This window comes from Falco biarmicus, chromosome 8 (assembly GCF_023638135.1).
Source record: "Falco biarmicus isolate bFalBia1 chromosome 8, bFalBia1.pri, whole genome shotgun sequence".
In the NCBI taxonomy this organism is placed as follows: Eukaryota; Metazoa; Chordata; class Aves; order Falconiformes; family Falconidae; genus Falco; species Falco biarmicus.
In genome coordinates this window covers 22,152,624-22,173,019 of record NC_079295.1, presented here as the reverse complement: position 1 = coordinate 22,173,019, position 20,396 = coordinate 22,152,624, and the positions used below count along the sequence as shown (strand labels likewise).

Here is a 20,396-nt window from a genome sequence, read left to right as displayed (position 1 = left end):
AAATGTTCTGTGCTTTTCCTCCTAGCTTAAAATTTTTACTATGGCTTTATAAATGTGTGTTGTTTATACTTGTATTTTTGAAAATTAAACATTGTAATTTTTTTCCCAAGAACTCGGGGACAGCTCAAGTGTTCAGTTTGGTCGCAGAACGTAGGAAGAAATTTCAGGAGATCATCAATCGGAACACCAGTGAGGCAAATCAAGTGGTTCGGCCCAAAACGTCAATGAAATGGTCAGCACCCGGTGCAACTCCACAGTTAACCACAGCCATTCTAGAAGTCAAGGAAAGTATACTGTCCTTGCTGATTAAATTGCATCACAAACTCTCAGGAAAGCAAAACTCTTACTATCCTCCATGGTTGGATGATGTGGATGTTTTAATCCACCCTGAAATTCCAAGATACTCTCACGGTGATGGAATGACAGCAGTAGAAAGAATTTTGTTGAAAGCTGCTGTACAGAGCAGATTGAATAAACGTATAATTGAAGAGATATGCAGAAAAGTGACACCTCCTGTACCACCGAAAAAGATTAGTTCTGCAGAGAAGAAAACTTTGGATAAGGAAGAAAGGTAACATTAATAACAAAGTAAAGGGGTGGTAGAAGGGCAGTGTGTGTTGTACATGTATTGATTGATTGTCTCTAGGTCTTTGCATGAATTATTAAAAGAGTAAGTTTTAATTCTGCAGTTCTCTTTATCTATTTTGAATATACATGATTTACATGGGTATTGAGGAAGAGCATGCCACCTTGCTAAGTTAATCTTTAAATTAGAAACTTTCATAGTGATTTTATGTGATATACATGCTCATCCTTCATGTTGCCATGTATACTACTGAAACATACAAAGGTGCAGAATTAAGATTATGTTAACTTTTGAAGCTTAACCTCAAGAAGAATTGGAAACTTTTTTTATTTGTATTGTCTGGTCATTCACATACACACATCACACCATGATTATTTTTGTTTGTTTGTTTAATATTTGTGGATTTTGTAATTGTCTTTTTTTTTCTTTGCTTGTCTGACACGTTCAATTTTCAAATTCTGGTTTTAGTTTTTTAAAAACTAGATTCGTATTTTTTAATAATGGCCTGAAAACCTGCATGCCAGATGTCTGTCTTGGGCTGAAATTATTTTGGGAAAAAGCTCAGACAGTTCTGAGATTGAAGTTGGGGCTTAGTGAATCCTGAGAGCACCCAGAATACTAGCACTATCAAAACTGAATGCAGAGAGCTGCTTCTCGTCTGCTTTCAGCAAATGTTGTGTTGGTGTGTGAGTCCTATGGAAGAGGAATCATCCAGTTCAAATGCCTAGAGGACAGCCACTACAGCTGAGAAGCAGATGTGAAAACTAGGATTAGCAGGGGCAGAGCTGAAAACTGGGACTGGAAGGAGAAACCCTCTGGTCAATGTAATAGTGAGCAAAGGGGAGATGCCAGGTCAAGTGAATAGCTGACATGGGAAACCTGAGAAGGTTCAACCTGGCAAGTTGGGGAATTTAGGGAACTGGGTTGTCAAGACAGAAATACTCAAAGAAGAGTAGGAATGGAAAGAACGAATTTTTAATTAAAATCTCAGTGGGGGAGGATGGGGTCTTGAGAGTTGATAGGAGAAGGAGAATGTGGAAGAGGAGTGCAAATAGCTGGAGGGCATGAATAAGACATTGGCATTTGAGAGATGAAAAATAGTTGGCTGGAGTTGGGCGGTGGGAAGAGACTGATAATTGGGTAGTGCAAGAGTGAAAGATGTCATTTGAAGTGAGAGGACAGTGGATAATGTTAGACGGTCAGAGAGTGTGGGGTCAGAGTACTTACTACATTAACTGAAGTAGAGACAGTGCATAGGGTGGAATGGACAAGAATAATCTTGAGTGTTTGTCCATGCGGTATTTTGATGTATTAATGGTTTATAGACTAGTTTGGGTTGGAAGGGACTTTTAAAGGTCATCACGATTATGGTTCTAGAAATTTGCATAGAAACATGCAGCCCCCTGACTTGGTTTCTGGATTACTTTTATTTATCCTGCTATTTTTATTTGTTTGAAAATAGATTTTTCATTAAATTTTCTATGATATGTTCAAGACCTAGAATGTAATTGAAAATTAAACATTACAAAAATTAAAATAGATTTAAAATTTTTTGCAAGTTACATATTTTACAAAGTAAAATTTTTTTCTTGCAAGTGTTCAGTTAAAGGCTTAACTTTCAACACCTCTTGTAATAGTTCAGTGAATGAGAGAAATAGTCAAGGTTTAGCATGTAAAACTGTCTTTCAAAAAATGCCAGACTGAGTGGCTGCTTTAGATAAAACACAGCTACATCTTGGACACCTGCTCATTATCGTGGTACTCAGTAGTGCTAGATTTATGTACAGGAGAAGCACAGGAATCAATGAATCAAATAACTTTTCATATAGAAAAAGGGTAAGGTTATTCCTTTTTCCCTGCAAATGATGTGATAATTTCAAGGATCTACTGTGGGCACTTTAAGTTTTCAGTTGAATTCTGGGGCTAACATAATGATGAAAATAAATTTTTCCAGTTCTTTGTCGTTCTGAGCGACTCTTGTTCTCCCCAAATCCATAACAGCATTGGGGGACCCATGAATTTTATTAATGGACAGTGTGATAACTGAAATGACTAGTCTTATAGACTGACAGTGCTCATATAGTCAAGCTGCAATTTTTACTTTCTTTCTGATTGTTTTGTTCTGGGTTTTTTTTCTCCCAAGTCCAGTTTTGTATTAGTGAAGACCAAGCAGACTGTGAGTGTTTAGTGGTCATCCTTTTGGTTACTTCAACATATAATGACAAACTTGGCATCACTCAGGCAATGGGTTGTCTCCATAGAAACTGAAATACGGAATTGGAGGAGAGCTTGAGCTGCTTGCAGTATTTTTTCAATTGCAGTGTCATCCTCCCATGGGCCATCATGGAAAATTACTGAGCTGTACTGAATCTGTCAGAGTTTGTTTATGTCTTCTTATTAAAGGCTTCTATTTACAGTCACTCTGCTTTTGGTCAAGGCATATATTGAGAAATTCCCAGGGAGAAATAAATAAAAGCAGGTTTAATGAATGCCCTGGTACAATCCTCAGAATAATGAATCAGGATTGTTGTAAGAGAAGATATTTTGAGAAATGATGGCTGTACCATGTGAAAGATAAATGGGCAGAGGTATGTGGGGTATTAAGGTGCCTTTAGGAAAACAAGTCAGAGGCTTTGACTTATAAACAAGCCACCTCAGGATAACAGGTTACAGTATATTAGCTGCTTTATGCTTGTGCATCCCTGGGCCTGTGCTGAGACAGTGATAATTAGGCAGTGCTGGAAACTGAAGACGACTCACCCATCAGCATATCGGATGCCAAGTGATGTTTTTAAATCCCTTCTTAGTTATCATCTCTGAGTGGGGGGAAAAAAATTAATTGAAAATGCTGATGCATAGAGTTAGTAGTTCCCTGGCCACACTGGGGACGTGCTGTGCAAAAGCCCCGGCAGTGGGGCACGTAGGGCTTCGCATGTGCCATGTGGTGAGCAGCTGTGGTGGGAGGGTGGGTTTTTTTGGTTTTCCCACGTGCACTGTCCCATTTCCACTCTTCGTAAACTCTTGTCATAGTGAAGATCCTTTCTTGGTACCACAGGAAGAATAAAATCAATGTCTATTTTCTTCATTGTTTTACATCCATCAACTCTACCCGCTGCAGTATGTATATATAGGGAGTTATAGAATAGCTGGTCCTAGAGCCTTGTACAGATCACTAATACAGTTTAAACAGAAGGACAGACAACAATTAGTCTCTAACATCTTCTATTTGTAAATCTGAGCTGTGTTAAATGATGAGGAAAAAGTTAGTGAAGTCATCTTGGCTGCAGGGAGATGAGGGCCTTCAGTCTGGAAGCAATCTCAAACTTTAAGTCCAAGTATAAAAGCTGTTGGTGACCACTATCTTGGGTGGAGGTGAGGGAGAGGAACCAGTATGAGGAGCCTTAGCTGGAAAATAAATTATTCATAATTGTTTCCCTTGGCATCAAGCTTGATATCAAAAATGAGTGAGGTAGGCTATTATTATTATCGTCATCATAATTATTTTGTAAATGTTAGTTGCTCCCAAGAGTACTTGTTTTTGTGCAATGGTTGGCATTTCACTCTGTTATACTTCCCTTATGTAATAAACAAAATAACTTCCCAAAGTAAGGTCTTGGGTTCTTCTTCTTACAATGCTAAGTCCTAATAGTTTTTTAGGGCAGGATTTTCTTCTTTCAGACTCAAAACAAAATAAATCTCATTTCTTATAAAACTACTTTAAAAGAGATTCTTTTTTAAGGCTTGAAAATTAATCCTTTATCAAGAGAAAATTTGAATTTTGAATTAGATTGCCGAAGGTGGTGACTGTAATCAGCCTGACACTATGAACTAATTTTTTTCCTCCATTATATATACTCTTCTTTTTTTTTCTCTCTTTCCCCTGCTTCTTTCACTCAGACGACAGAAGGCCAGAGAAAGGCAACAGAAATTGTTGGCTGAATTTGCCTCAAGGCAGAAAAGCTTCATGGAAACTGCCATGGATGTTGGTAAGTTTTTGTGTAGTTGATGGCTTGCTTTTTTTTATTGATTTATTTTTATTTCGACGTTACTATTGAGGTTTTTACTCTTAACAGTTTAAAAAAAAAACTACCCAAACAGACAAAAACCCCTCCCCTCAGATCAAACTACTGTATCCACCTGTTCACTAAGTACTTCAGAGACTTAAAGTTGTGTTTTCTAGGACAGGTAATACTGAATTCATAATTGCTAAAGAATATATTAAATAATCTTGCAAATGTTTAAAAGAGAACACATTATCTGTAGCACATAATTTTATTCCTATTTTTTCTTAATACACAGTGGATGGAATGATTAAATGTGTGGTATGTTTTGAAGTATTTACCTTAAAGTATCCCAGAGTTAGTTTGTCTTAAAGATTGCATTTTCTTTAATCCGTAGTAACAAAATTTAAGAGCTTCACATTCTGATAAGGTAAAAATTATGCATTTTAAATTTGTGTATAGAATTAAGGAACGCATAATTTTTAGATCATCTCAGTTGCTGTAATAACATTGCGTTCTGTTTTGAGTACAGGCTTTACAGCAGAATCGGCTCTTGTTTTTCTTGGGGATACGTTCTTTCAGGTTCTGCTGTGTAGAAGTGCATAATCTTGACTAGTTTGCTTGTGTTTAACTGAGGAATAGAAAATATTTTCATCTGGATTACAACATTGAAAATTAGCACCTTTGAAAGATGAGAAAAAAAAATCCTGCTTTTTCTTATTTCTCCCCCTTTCAATCAAATATCATTTGCTATGTTGTTTTGATTTGAGTTTAAGCACTGGTAAGAAACTTCTTGACAACTGGTTTTGCTGAAAAAGTCTGTTTTTTAAAATTGTTAAATTCCTGACAGTTTATAGGTTGCTGAGAAGATTTGTTTCTTTATATTTACAAAGGTCTTGGATACAGCAGCCACTGAAATTTCTTTAGCAAATTAATGACCATATATATGGTTATGTTTGGAGGGTGTGCAATACAACACAAAGTTCACAGATAAAAATGAGTTTAAGTCATGCTTTTATTAAATGGGTAGCTATTTCTTTTGAATCTGTTTATTGAAGTAAGAAGGGAAGAAGAAATGTGCAGTTCTACTTACTAAAAATTGAAATACGTGATTGAAGTATTTTTACAGTTGTGGCTAACTGAAAGCAGCTGGGAAACTTTGATTCTGCAGTCACCTATATTTGAATTCCTGATATTGCAACTTTGAAGTTAATGGTTTTATATATGCAGTCACATGTGTGTATATATATTTACCTGTCATAGCTGTATTTGCAGATATACATACGGATACATAAATACTCCATACTTGAGTTTTGTAAGCTGTTTAAGGTAACTGCTTTGATTTGTGGATGAAGCATAGTAGTTAATTCAGTAAATTACACAACATTTATCTGTGTCGAGGACTGGGAACACTTAGCTTTTACTTAACTATATATGTCAAATATTAAAAAGAACCTTTAATTTCTGTAACAAGCAGACTTGCACTTTTGCGCATATGATTGTTCATTAAAAAAATCTTGGGCATGCAACACTTTAGTTGTTTGTTTCTTAGCATTTAAACAATTAATAAGTTCAGATATCTTAACATAAAATGTAGTGTTAGCAATTAAACAAGGTCATGCACAGGACCAGATAGAGTCAACTTAATGGACTACATTTTCATAAAGTTGTTCTGCATGAAGACATTTCTTGGCAACAATTTAGTAGAATTCTAGGCATTGTGTTAGCTAAATAATTGTTTTGCTTTTTCACCCACTTTTTTCTGTGTCTTTTAGGTTGTCATACTGTTTTCTAAGTTTGTGATCAGAATTGACTGAATTTGTACTATAGCCCAGTATTAACTAGCTTTTATGTTCTGACTGGCATTAAAATACATTGCAGAAAGGAAGTATGTATTCCATTATAGTGTGTAGGACTTACTTAAAAACCTAAATAATTGTTTGCCAGGAATATTTTCTTCAGTTTGCTCTATTTTTTTTTTAACTTAACTAATTTGTTCAGCTGTGAATTCAGTCTCTATACAGCAAATTATTAAACAAGTTGCAGAAACCATTGTTACTCTAATTTTAAAACACAAGACATGGTAAGAATTCTGAAACTAGTCTTTCAGGAGTGATGCAATTTAAAACTACTGCAAATATTTAGTAGGCTTACCTTGAATTATATCATGTCTGTGCTGAAATAGTATGTTTGAAAACAAAAAAATCCTTTCATACTAAAACCAATCAATTAAAATGCATTCAGCTCTCACACATTCAAACTCTGTTACCTGTTAGTTTTATTATAGGTTAAAATTCAGCAGTAGGTTTATTTCTTAATTTTGTTTGTTTGTTGTAACAGTATTAATGCTGTCAGAAGGCAGGGATCGTGAAGTCTCAGCTCCCTGGCTCTGTCACTGATTTAGCTGGTGTCATTTGGGCAAATGGTTATTATTATAATAATTTAAAACTTACCTATGAAATGTGGATGTGATTCAGTGGTAAAATGTGAGAACTGATCTGATTGGTTTTGGGCATAACACTTAAAAGATTTCATAATAGCTTTCTCTTGACAGTGTAGAAGACTGAAAATAGTCTGGAAAGAAATGTGTCTAGATGGTAGGGGTAATGGAGAATAGCCAAAGCTTAAAGATTATTTTATTAAAACCCCATAAACTTAATAGTTTCCAAAGTGTTTATTGAAGTGCATAGAGCCACTGTTAATCCCCTAAGGCATTCCTCTTCTTTGGTTATTGAGATGCTGCAATGAAACATAGCTTAAAAGGAAGTTACCCAATTACATGTTCATTTTTCAATATTAAATGTGTCTCATTTTACCAGCAAAAACTATTTATTTGAAATGGAATTCACAAATTCATCTGAGATTCTGAAAGTAAAGGTTGGCATTTTCTTGCATATAATCACTGTAGGAAAAATTCCAATTATGTAGCCCTTTCCATTTGTGCCCCCTGTTACTTTCTATTTATATTTTGTGACATCTGCAGAACTACATTGCCATTCAAGCTTGCCTGGAAGTAATTAAGTGAAATTTAGAAACAGTTATGTTAATGAACTAGGATGGAACAGAATCCACTGTGCTGTCTTTAGCTGTTTGACTGCAGGACAAATGTAAAAAGCAGAAAAATAAAACAAGAGGCATCATTCTAAGAGCAGCAGATAGAGCTCTTCATATACCTGAGGACGGTGTCTAGTGCATCAAAAGTGTGTTGTCATGTAGTGACATACGGTGTCAAATCCATAGGCTTTCTAGTCTCCTAGCAATAGCTACTTTTACATCTTCGTCTTGAGGGCACTTAGTGTGAGGCTATAAATTTTCTGTTGTGTTCTGGATCTCCATGACAGAGATTTTTGAAACTTCACTGCCTTTCAGGCAGGACTTGATAAGAACACAAGTCCCTCTGCTCTGTTTTAATAGTCTTTAACAAATTACAGTGATATTTGTAGAGATCTGTCTATCTAAGTTTTATAAATATGAAATATTATGATCCATTCCAGGCAAGCTATTGAACTTAATCAAATGCATCTTAGTGAAAATTTGAAAATTGTTTAATTTTGAATTACAAATTTTAGGATATCTAACATTCCTTCAATAGTTTTGCTGTCTCTGAAGTGCCCAATGTGATTTATTTATTTATTTTTGTTAATGCCTTGTGGTAAGTATGCAGTATCATCTTTGTGTTCCTTTCTTGTGATGTGAAGTCTTGGCAGGACGTCATTTTTGTCCTTCAAGCTTTGTTCCCTAGCTAGAGTTATAAAGAAGTGCAGAGTTTTAATGCAAGGTGACACACATTTCCTAACGCTCAATCTTCTGAACGCAGATAGAAAAATAAATTAGGTACTGATCTCCTGAGAATATATATGCTGGGTCAGGGCAAAGAATATTAGCATACTAATGGTTGCTTTGATGCCAAGGGGCTACTTTGACACGTAATGTATACAGCAGGAAAAATGTTGACTATCGTCAACAGAGATTGTAAACTATATTTACTGTGTTTACAAAGCCCTTTTGGTTCTGGGGATTTGCTGGATAGGGGAAAGAATGGGAGTGAATCTTTAACTCTGGAGAGTAGAAATTAAATAAAATTCAGGCAGAAATGCATTCTGCAAGAAAACAGTGTGCTAGATTTTAGCAGACCGATCAGTATTTGCTAGGAGGTAGGGAATCCTAGGGTTTTGTAACTTTGGGTCTGTCGCTCCTGTTGGTACAAAACTGAGCAAAGAGCTAAATAATTAACTTTTTTAAAAACCCATGGGAATGATTGTGTTTGGCACTACCCTGGATTTCTGTCGCAGTTTAAATGTTTTCATCGGCCTTCAGTGTTTTTATCTTTGTTTTTAATGAGGTTCATATTTATCCAGATTTCCGAAATAATTCAAAAGGGCAAAGTAAAGTCCCAGAACCCACTGTAAGGGGGTGGGGTGTGTTGCAACATTAGACACACCTCATGAGAGAAACTTGGTGAAGTGATACCAATACCATGTGTCTTACCTTGTATTTCAAATTTGCGCCTTCTTCACGCAAGTTGACATCATCAGGGCAAATCTCTGTGAAATCAGTTAGGTTAAATCTTTGGAGAGTCAGAGTTTTAAACTGTAAGCATCACTGGTTGTATTCCAAAGAATGTTTGACATTAAAATACACTTGCTGTCTCATGTGACTGCTGCCTGGCTAGTGAAGTCATGACTAGAAGCTAAAGCTGCCTTGGTCTTCCTTGCTCTCCTGTTACCATTACCTACTTTCTGAATCTCCAGTGGAGAGATGAGGTGTCTTGTTTTGGGTGCCAGCGGTTTTCACGCCAAACAAAACTGCAGACTCCTACAAAACCTATTTGAAATGTGGAGGAGTAATACGCCTCAAGATCAGCATCTTGGCAAATAGCTGGTAAGGATTCCCTTGGCACTCAAGAAGGCAACATTGTTCTGGGACATAACACAATGTTATTTTTCATGGAATTATCTTCCTAGTGTCAGCAAAATTTGCTGGAGTTTTGTGCATCAGTGGAAGCAAAATAAGGAGAATTAGATGATCCTCCAGCTCTTAGTTGCAACTGATGTAGCTTTGTTCACCTAACAGTTCTTAGTGGTGATTTGGGTGGGGGTTTATAGCCACAGTAGAAGGAATTTTATGTTATGTTACAATCAATATTTAACTAGAAAGACTTCTCATCGATATAAAAGGACACTTAATAAAATAATTGGTTTTATTAAGGTGTCTTTTTATAATTGCATCCAGGGAGCTAGGAAATGTTAGCTCATGCTTTAAAATTTGGTAAGATCCCGTATTTTTTAAATGACATAAATAGCATTACAACTCCAGTCATTTTAAAAAAATGCTTCACAGGTTGCCATGAAAAACACAAAGCAATTCTGTATTTCTGTTTATAAGAAATGGTGAAAAAAGAAGGGGGGGGGGGGCAAGGTGTGGAGCTACATGTTTTCTGGGCATTTTAAGCTTCCATATGAGTACTAATGCAGTTTAGTTTTGTGTTTCCCTGTGTGAAATAGGATATATTTAACTGAAAGTGAAGTAGAATGGAGACATGACAGTTACTTTATATTCACAAGTACCAATGCATTAATGAAATATTTTAGAAGAAGGTTTGCAGGAAAGAGTCTTGTCTCATGTTCAGCAGTATTTAGAGTTGAAACACGTTTGTCCTGGTTCTTGACAGTGTAGGTAGATCATGTAGCTGATGAGGCAGAGTCTGTTGCTTCCACAGGAGCTCCACAGAGGCAAAACTCAGGAAGGCAAGAAAGACAAGATTGAGATCATTGTTACATGCATAGCTTGTTTTCTTTTTTCTGGACTGCCACTGATGTACTTTCATGCCAGGAATTACGCTGCCAAAATGTACCTTTTCAAACAAACCATGGCTCGAGTCTTAGCTTCCAAAGAAGCTAACAACTAGTTTAAGCCAGTAATCGATGTTTATCATAGTCCATTCAAAAACAAATGTTTTTTTTTGTTTGGTTTGGGTTTTTGTTCAGGTTAATTATTTGAGATTTTAAATTGTTGCTAATTTCTCTTACCCATGGATTTTGTGGAAGTTGACTTTGTTTTCTTTCATTAGCTCGGGGGGAAATTATTTTATTAGGAAGTCTTCCTTGATAGTAAAAGTTTATTTTCCTTGAAATTTTATTGTTTGCCAAAGTAGTCTGGCTCTAGATCTAAATAGATGTGAGGGAAACATACGTTTGATCGAGTTCTAAAATTAAATTAGCCTGATTTTTATGTGCATGTTGCACATAGGCAATAAAAGTATAGATTGCATATATTGAATTGGTTTGAAACATTTTTTAAATACTAAGATCTGTATTTTTTTCCTTCAAGTTTAAAATATGCAGTTTGTGATGAATTAATGCTCTTTTGTAAGTTAAATGTTGACTGATTTTGAGGACTTGCACTGAGTTGTTCAAAATCGGATTGACACACTACATTCTCTTTCTACACGTCTTAAAAAATATTGAACGGATGCATATTTTATGTTGTATTGACTATTTTAGAAAGGTAAATAAGGCTGGACCCTCTAATTCTTGTGTGATTTCCTTCTGATACACAGGTATACGTGAGTGTGTGCTACACAATTACAAGATGATGTTAACTATAAAAAAATAGCTTTAGAGTTGACTTCCTCCCTTCTGTGCTACGATGCTCCTAAGTTTTCTGGATGTTTGGACTTAAAAAACATTGGCAGTTGATGCATTCTGCTTTTTCTTTCCTTGTACATCTGGCTGCCACTAGATGGTGATAGACGTGTGTACAATATTAACTACTGCGTATCAATGAAGATCAGAATTAATTTTCATATGACCCTCAGTAACTTAACTGGGAAGTCAATAGTAACTAAAACTGTGAAATTTTGATTCTGCCCTGTGAGAGAGAGCATTTCATGGAGCTCTTCATAGCAAAGAAGGATGCTGCCTGGCATCCAACATGCCTCTCCTTGTAGCAGCAGGCCTCCTGTGCTGAACTTGTAGTGGACTTTCCGAAGAGAGCAGCTCTTCTAAAAGCAGTTTTGCATGAGAACTGTTGGTGCACTCAGGTTTTTGGGTTCTTTATCCAGCTCCTTTGCCTACTTAATCAAGGAGATAAAAGGGCATGGTTGAAGGTAGGGAGACAGTGGTTTTCTGTGACAAAACTCTCTTCTAGGAAAGAAACAAAGCACCCTTATATTCTAGGTCAAGAGGCTGATTGTAAGTTTTCCTGAACAGTCAGGACAGGATCATTTAGTCGTACGGTGCTTTTCTTTCAAGACAATAAAGAATTCTTACCTTCAATTGTAACATAACATAAAATTGGTTCTGTTTTGGTTAGCCCCCTGCCCTGAAACCAGTACCACTGTCACGTGAACAAAGCTACCTCAAGTGCTATTGCTTCAGTACTTTGAAGCTAGTCATTAGCCTCGAATGTTTCTGTGTGCACCTAGGAAATGATGAAGTGGACCATTAGAAAACGAGATCTCTAATAAATCTTGTATACAGTAAATATCAAACTAACCATCTGCTGTGTAGCAGCAGATCACTTTCTTAGTACACCCCAAATTTTTAAGATTGTTTGAGCTTCATATTAAAAAAACCCCACCTTTTGTTTTTAGTTACACATTTCATTCACTGTGTCTAAGCATCTTAAAATTATTTCTAAGGTCTCCACATTAACTTTTTCCTTCTAATTATAGTCAGAGTCAGTTACAAGCAAATAACAGTTTTAGTAGAGATTGGTATTCATTGCCCTTCATCTCTCTGTGTTCAGAGTTTTCAATATAGTATCTAATGAAATACAAGTTAGATCTCTGTTTTATAGAAGTTTTAAAGAGATTAATGCAAAATTTTAACTAAACAGTTCCATTGGGAATGATTTTTAACACGGGAAAACTCATAGTTCGTTGCATAGGTGTCTTTCTCTTTGAAGCAGCAAGGTTAGTTTCAAGTAACTGTCAATGTTTTAGTTGCAGATAAACTAGAGAAATCATTCTGGATTTTTTTCATCACTACCTCAGTGTGGATGCAATTGGATTTCTCTCCCTCTGTTTAATAACAATTTTCTTATCATTTTTTAGAATCGCCAGATGCTGATATTGCCATGGAGGTAGCTACATCAGAACAGCATGTTTCTGAGGCAATATATGATTGTGTTATTTGTGGACAAAGTGGCCCTTCTACTGAAGACAGACCTACAGGGCTAGTTGTACTATTACAAGCATCCTCAGGTATGAATGTGTGCCTTATTGGACAAGCAGTGTTTCTGCTGCTTTTAATACGTGTTCATAAATGTTTCTCATCCATGTGTCTCATGGAACCTAGAAAGACAGAATCTCCTCTTTTTTGTGGATGGTCCTCCATGAGGCACATGTGTAGGTCTAAGGGTACTGAGAAAGTTTTTAAATGTTTGGGAAAAGAGCAAAGAGTTTAATTTCCTCCTAGTTCCAGTTAGTTTTTCCAAACCCAGCAGTATATAACGGACCTGCACCTGCAGGAAAATAGGTATTGAAAGGAAAAAGAAAAAAAAAAGCCATCAGTGTGTCTGTATGTACCTACATATGTGTGTGTGTGTGTATATATACTTCACATACAAGTGCAAAACTACAACTTCCAGTATTTAGTTTCTTTAATAATCTTTTTTACTGTTTAACATCAACAAAGCACACTGTAGTTACAAACCAGAATTTCCTGATTGTTTTCTTATTTTTTAGCACATTTTATCCATTGCTTTCATTATTGCCGCTTTTTTTCATAGTGTTGGGACAGTGCCGCAATAGCACTGAGCCAAAGAGACTACCAACTACTGAAGAGGAGCAAATATACCCTAGGGATACCTGTGCAACACTGCATGATGTACGGCTTACAACTTTACAGCGATACTTTAAAGATGTAAGTATTTCATATGAACAATACTACCACTTATGAAAAAATTGTGTAATAAGGTAAATCAAATTACAACTTAAGAGTCCTCCTAGTTTCATTTCTACATTTAGTTAACACTTTGTCATGTTGCAAATGTTTCAAAGTGTTTACATGTGATAGGGTCCTTATTTTTAAATAGCATCTGGTTTTCCCCTAGTTATATTTTTGGCATAGACATCCAGTATACCTAAAGGCTATATAGTCATTAAGTATCCATGTACATATTCTCTAGAAGAAGATATTTCACAATCTGGTGTGACCACACCATTGAGATGTGGTTTTGCTCTCTTAAGTATTACTTTAAAAACACCAGTTTTCCTGCAGCTATTCAGAGAACCTGATCAAGGAATTACTCTTAATCAGTTAAAAGTATTTTGGCAGCACAGAGTGAGTGGAAAGAGTTGTTTTAACCTGTAACAGTTTTCTGAGCCACTACAGAGATGGGGAAGATGAGTGGATGGGAAGGAGGGACCAGCAGAAGACTTCACTCTCTTCTGCCGAGTCCTCAACTCTGCACATTACTGAAGCTCAGTTTTACATTAATTGGTGTGTTACTGTCTGTATTGGTATGTTACTACTGTAACAGCAGTTCTGTTAGCTGTTCCAAGCAGTTTTGAAATGCTTCACAAAGCCACATAACACCTTTTCATACTTAATTTTGAGAGCAAATTCTTGTTTTTAATGGGACTTGTACAATTGTAGACCTTTGTGGAAGTGCTGCCTGTGACTTGCCTTGCTAGTGTATAAAACAACTGTATAAGGTAATATATAACTCTTCTCAGAAGTCATTTTGGGGGAGAAGAATACATAACCTATGACACTAAATTAGCTCCGATAGACTAGTCCCAGGTGACATACCAGCTCTTAGGCAGATTTAACTAAATAATCAGCCTTTAGAAGCTTAAATATTGCCTTTAAAGATTAAAAACAGTGGCAATTCTTACTCTGACACAATTGCTAGCTTTCTCACATTCTGTCATCCACAGATGATTGAAATTTGCCAACTGTAACCAAGCTTGCTTATGTAGATTAATTTAGAGTAAATTTCATAATTGTTTTGATACAGTTTTAAAAGTTGGGCAGTGTTTTCAGAAAAGCCACCCTTTCCTGTGGCAAATATGCATTTCCTTGCTAGAAAGTAAAACTTTTAAAGGTGTAAGCAGGAATTATTTCTGAACAAAAGATTTTTTTTTTTAATTCAGGAAGAATCTGTGGATAAGCTTTTCTTCTTTTGACATTGATGATGTTTGTTTGTTTCACAGTTAATGGTTATTTTTTCCTGCTGAAGTGATAAAAAACATTGAAGCAATACTGTGGCTTTATTTTCACGTTTGCATACTACAAATAGAACAAATTCCAAGCAAAATGTTGCTAAAAAATTTGATCTTACTGAAATGTATATTTCCCATTCTATGCAGTAACACTACCAAAAGATTAGTCTAAAGTACACTGGATTGCAATGAGAAAATGCATCCTTTTTGCAAAAATTCCAGTCCTGATTCAAACATTGGTTGAATTAGCTGTTTTTGCTTTTGAGTTTCCAGGTCACTACTGTGCTGAAAAAAATGTGTCTGCATAGAAGAACTAATCCTTAGATTTCTTTTGGCATAAAAATGGAAACATCTGTTAGTGTCTTGAGTGTCTTTTTCAGCTGAGCTAAGCAATAAGAAGTCCTTTTGTTTATCAGCTGTGTCCTTCCCAATAGGTGTCCTTCCTCTAACAACAGATTTCAGGAGGCAAGTGAATCATTTCACTTAGATGTAAAAATTTTATGTTATGAAACATGGTCTAGCTTATTCTACTAGAAAAAATATTCAAAAGCTACATGCTATATACAGATTGGGCAAAATAGACCAATTCTTTCCAAATTCAGGACAAAAATTCATATAGTAGATTGATAGTTATTTTCAGTATCACATAGTACTCTGTTACCAATAACTTGATATAGGTGTGCTCCATCCCAAGCCTATGACTTGCTTTGGAATCCCCTTGATTTCTGAACTCAAGAGTAATAGAGTAAATCCTTTCTGCAAAGGCTTTGGGTTGTTTTGGTTGTTTTTTTTTTTCTTTTGCAGCTGTTACTAAGTAGCCTCATTAAATACATGTAATAAGTAATGCTTCTCAGTTTGTCCTGTGGGTCTTATTCAGGTATATCATATGACCTTACTAATAGTGCAGTCTACTAAATTATGCAGGAGCCAGCAGAAGAAAAAGAAAGTTTTTTTTGTTCTATGGCCTGAGGGGGTCATACCGCATTATGAATGACGGGTTGAGGCAATGTAAAAAGGAGCATGTCTTGTAGTTAGAATTTGTAATTTTGTTTTGATTTCATGTTCATATGCAATGAGAATTCAAGAAATTTGATGCTAAGTCATCCTTAGAAAATGCATCTATCAGAGTTTGTTATTGGTGGTACCTTGGTTTTGCATCATGCAATTAAGACCATTTTAGGGTGAGTCTACAATAAAAATTGTTTCCCGATTCTGATAGCCATAAACTCTTTCTGTTCTTTAAATATATAACCAGAATGTACATTTCAATTTTTGTATGATTTTTTTTGTTTACATTTTTATTTTTTCAGAAATGGAAATTTAATAATTAGACTGGCTATATCTAGGTATTCTGCAAGAGAATTTTCTAGAATTCCTTATCATAAGTTTCCCTGTGGAGACTGTTTTTTCATTTCATTATTTTCTGAGAACTACTAGTGAGATAACTTTATTTTCAACATGTGGGCTTTAAATGCAGCCTTTGAATAAGGCCAATGTTTTAAAAAAAATCCTAGTAAAAAACCTCAATTCACTAAACAAGTATTTGTTCTCTTTTCCTTTCATGATGTGTTATATATTATATTGTTCAACAACTCATTAGAAACCCTAAGTGTTTACGCTGATTTTTAATAACAGATTGGGGTTTAATTATATAACTGTGATCTTGTTATTTTGGTTATATACAAAACTGAATGAAATGTATAAGGGGAATATACTGCTCCAGTACATGGGATAACTTGTACTATTGGAACAGATGGTAGAGTTAGAGCAGTCTTTATGCTGTAATACAGGAGGTTCTTTAAAGAAGTCATTATCTTAAGTGACAAGAACTTTAGAAGTTTAACTTGAGTGTTTGGCTCTGTTGGTGAGAACAGTTTAATGGCAGCCATGTAAGTTAGCATAAGTAAATACTTTATAATTTTTTTTTTTATTTCCACAGCATATGTCTTTTAATTATATAGCATGCAAATAAAAAACTACATATTTTTTAAATTTTAAAATAAGTTGTGGTAAATACCTTTATAACTTGATCTATATTGTTCTTTTTTCTTACTGTTTTTGCTTTGGTTTAGAGTTCCTGCCTGCAAGCAGTGTCAATAGGCTGGGAAGGAGGTGTTTATGTACAAACTTGTGGTCACACTTTACACATAGATTGTCACAAATCTTACATGGAGTCTTTACGGGTAAGTAAAACTACAGATCGCCTTTGTTTATTTGGATCTGAACTGTTCTTGGTGAAATCGATTGGATTTATGCTGTTCAATTCTGAGAAATAAAGATTGGGTTTACATGAATGGATAAGATGTTATATTTCAAGAGCTGTAGATACTAAATCTCTTAGGACATCTTGACATTATTAAAAAAAGTACTTTGTTTGTAGTTATTCTGATGTATTATGAAAAATACTTTCCTAAATTAACACTGTTAAAAAAATCACTGGGTTTTGGTTTGGGTTTTTTTGGTGGTTTTTTTTTTTTTTTTTTTTTTTTTTTTTTTTTTTTTTTGTTTGTATGCGTATTCAGGTTAAGCATTTCTTATACTTTTTCCATTTCTATTTTATGGCTTCCTATTTTGATGTTGAATATGTGTTAGAAGTTACAGAGAAACTGAAGAGAACATGAGGCGAATTTTGAAAGTATAAACTTTTGGTTAATTTTTAATACAAAAATTCAGTTATTTTTATCTTTAGTTATGTATGGTATATGTTATATATATTTATATATGCATGCAGTTAAAAGAAATGATTTAAAATAGTTTAACTCTTGTGAATTATGCATGGGGGTTTTTTCTCCTTGGAAAAATACTGTTGGGAAATTACTGCTATATATGCTTTTAAAATACTAAGTTTGTTAGTCAAGCCTCAGAAATTGTTGGCTAGAAAAGACATCCATTTATTTTCACGTCTTGAGTAAACAGGGTAGTGTTCCATTGACGTTGCTGGCCACCTCCACCCCTCTCAACTTCTTACAGCCCAATTGCAGATCTTTTGAGTGGCACCATAGAATGTTATTACAAACTCAGCAGCAGAAGTCATCAGATTTTAAGCAATCATTTCTTTCTGTGTTATTTAGTGTAATAAAATAAAGACTAAATGATAACTTCTTGTTGCATACGAAATTGCTTTTTTTTATTCAAGATTACTTTATGTGGTATTTTAGTTTTATTTTTTCCTAAGTTTTGTTGATTTGTTTCCATTTTGAGAAAAACTATGTGCAGTGCTTTGTATTTTGAGTATCAGCATTGGTCATACTGTGAAACTTAACTTTAGAGAAATGGGAAAGTGTGCCACCTTTATTGGATCCCATGATTGATTGTTCTTTTCCATATGACTGTAAAGATGCTTTCAGGGGTAATTGTGTCATCAAGATAATTAAGTAAAATCTGGGCTTTCATGGTAGAATCTCTTTTTACAGAATTTTGGAAAAGTAATCTTTTGCATCATAAAGATGCTGAAGTCTCTTTTCTGGTGGATTCTCTCTTAAACTCAAACTGTTACTCCATCTCATTGTATTCTTTCTAGATTATTTAAGTGAACTTTTGATCCTAGCGTGTATTACTACTACCTAGATGAGTGCATAATAATTTTGACTATTTCTGAGCATTCTTGGTAACAGAATAAATTGTGTAGACTTATATTCATCTGGAATGAAACATTTATTGGTACATAAAACAATCAGAGATCAACATCCCAGAAAGGTATGTAAAAGCCTCAGCATTCTGGGCTGATTGCCTAGAGTTTAAGTTATAGTGACTATTAACTTAGCAGTTCTCGCAGGAGTGGGAAACTGTTGAGGCAATTCACAAAGCTGAAGCAAGGTTGCTTGCCAGAAACAGGAGTACCTGGGAGATGTCCTCACTTCCCAAACATATACTTCTGTGTCCATGTTTTGAACCTTCATGATAAAGATGAAATAGTGTTTTTGTCATGCTGCCTTGCAACGGCTACTTGACTAGTTTTTTTCAGCCTGTACTGAGAAGTATCTTCAAATATTTCTCATGGTTGAAAATAAGCTGCCTTTTGATAAATTAAAAAATCTTATCAAGGGAGTATCAAACTTCATGGGAATTGCTAGAAAGAGACAACACATGTGAAATGTTCAAAATAGCCTGTTGAGGTATTTCTAGTTCATGATGGGGACATGAGGAGTACTAAAAATTAGGAAAATTTATTGAGTTGTAGGACTGTAAGACAGTCTCTAGTAGTTAAGATCTTTTTCACTAAAATGGGGAGCTATTCCAATTATTCTTTCTTTACAGTTTTTTTTTTAGACTTAGTTCTTTAGCTATATCCAAAATGTCAAACTAAAAAATTATAATCTTTTGCAAATTTCAGCTACATCTTCTTTATTTTCTTTTAGAATGACCAGGTCCTCCAGGGTTTTTCAGTGGACAAAGGAGAATTTACCTGTCCCCTCTGTAGGCAATTTGCTAACAGTGTTCTTCCTTGTTATCCTGGAAACAACGTGGAAAGAAGCCTTTGGCAAAGTCATAGTAACAAGTGTATGCGAGATCTTGTACAAGAGGTGGAAGATCTTCAAGAACAGCTGGGAACTTTCCCAGTAAGCATCAGTGTAAGGCAGAAAGATCCTTGTTAATTTGCCACTACCTGTCAGTTTTTACTTTATGTTGCATTTCTGAGCTCTTAGAACCTGGGAAACTTCATTTTCTTCTGACATGGAAAACAGCATACTTTTTTTTTTTTTTTTTTTTAGTATCAAGAGATTTAAAATATTTACAGCACTTACTGCATTACCTACTAATAAACAATTAAAAATCTATGACAAAATGTGATTTATATAACTTTTTATGGAGTACATTGTCACTTCTCTCCATAGTAATTTGCATAGAGTAACGTAATATAAAATTCATTTATAATTTATTTACAATGTAAAACCACCAATATCCTTGTAACTGGAAGCTATTTACAGAATGTTAAAGAACACTTTCAGTATGGATTACTTCTTTTACAGAAAGAGCAGTTTGCAGATGCTTATGTATTACAAAGCTTCGTGAGGTCTTTCTAATAGAATTAATTCTACAATTCAGATTTTGCTAACCTTCCAGTCTTGATGGAGATACTTTGTGTTGTTTTCATGTACTTGTGTAATGCAAATATACTTTAAAATAATGCAAGCAGTGAGGTCCTTAGGAAGGAAGAGAACTTAGGAAATGGACAAAACAGTGATGTTTTCATACTCAGAACAAATCAGAATGACTTTCAGAATATTATAACAGTTATGTGAGACAGAATATTGGCTTTTAATGCATATTGTTTCATAACCTGCAAATGTGTTTTTATAAATATGAAAGTGCTACTCCTTACGATCAGCTACTGCACTTCTTCAGGTAAAATTAACTATAATCTTCTTTTGTATCTTTGTTCATAGTCTGAAACCAATCTCAGTAAAGAAATGGAATCTGTAATGAAAGATATAAAAAGTACCACACAGAAGAAGTATACAGATTATAGTAAGACTCCTGGATCACCTGACAATGATTTTCTGTTTATGTATTCAGTAGCCAGGTGGGTATGTTTTTCTTTTTGTACTTTTTCTTTTGTATTTCTCACTAATGGTATAGTTTACTTCTTTAAAAAAAAAAAAATTCCATCCTCTCCAAGAAGTACTTTTTGAGTACT

At 34.9% G+C, this 20,396-nt stretch overlaps 1 protein-coding gene across 11 annotated transcripts in view; it reads left to right on the top strand.

The window, feature by feature from the left end:
* UBR3 (ubiquitin protein ligase E3 component n-recognin 3) overlaps window positions 1-20,396 on the top strand; it is a 117,239-nt gene that overhangs the window by 56,042 nt on the left and 40,801 nt on the right. For 7 of the 11 annotated variants that reach the window (XM_056349954.1, XM_056349953.1, XM_056349945.1 and 4 more), the window contains 7 exons: window positions 111-571; window positions 4,484-4,572; window positions 12,644-12,793; window positions 13,321-13,454; window positions 16,831-16,941; window positions 19,117-19,329; window positions 20,146-20,282. In XM_056349954.1, the coding sequence (XP_056205929.1) occupies window positions 111-571; window positions 4,484-4,572; window positions 12,644-12,793; window positions 13,321-13,454; window positions 16,831-16,941; window positions 19,117-19,329; window positions 20,146-20,282 (1,295 nt within the window). The remainder of the gene's footprint in view (window positions 1-110; window positions 572-4,483; window positions 4,573-12,643; window positions 12,794-13,320; window positions 13,455-16,830; window positions 16,942-19,116; window positions 19,330-20,145; window positions 20,283-20,396) is intronic. The other 4 variants (XM_056349946.1, XM_056349948.1, XM_056349950.1 and 1 more) reach the window with 1 other exon arrangement.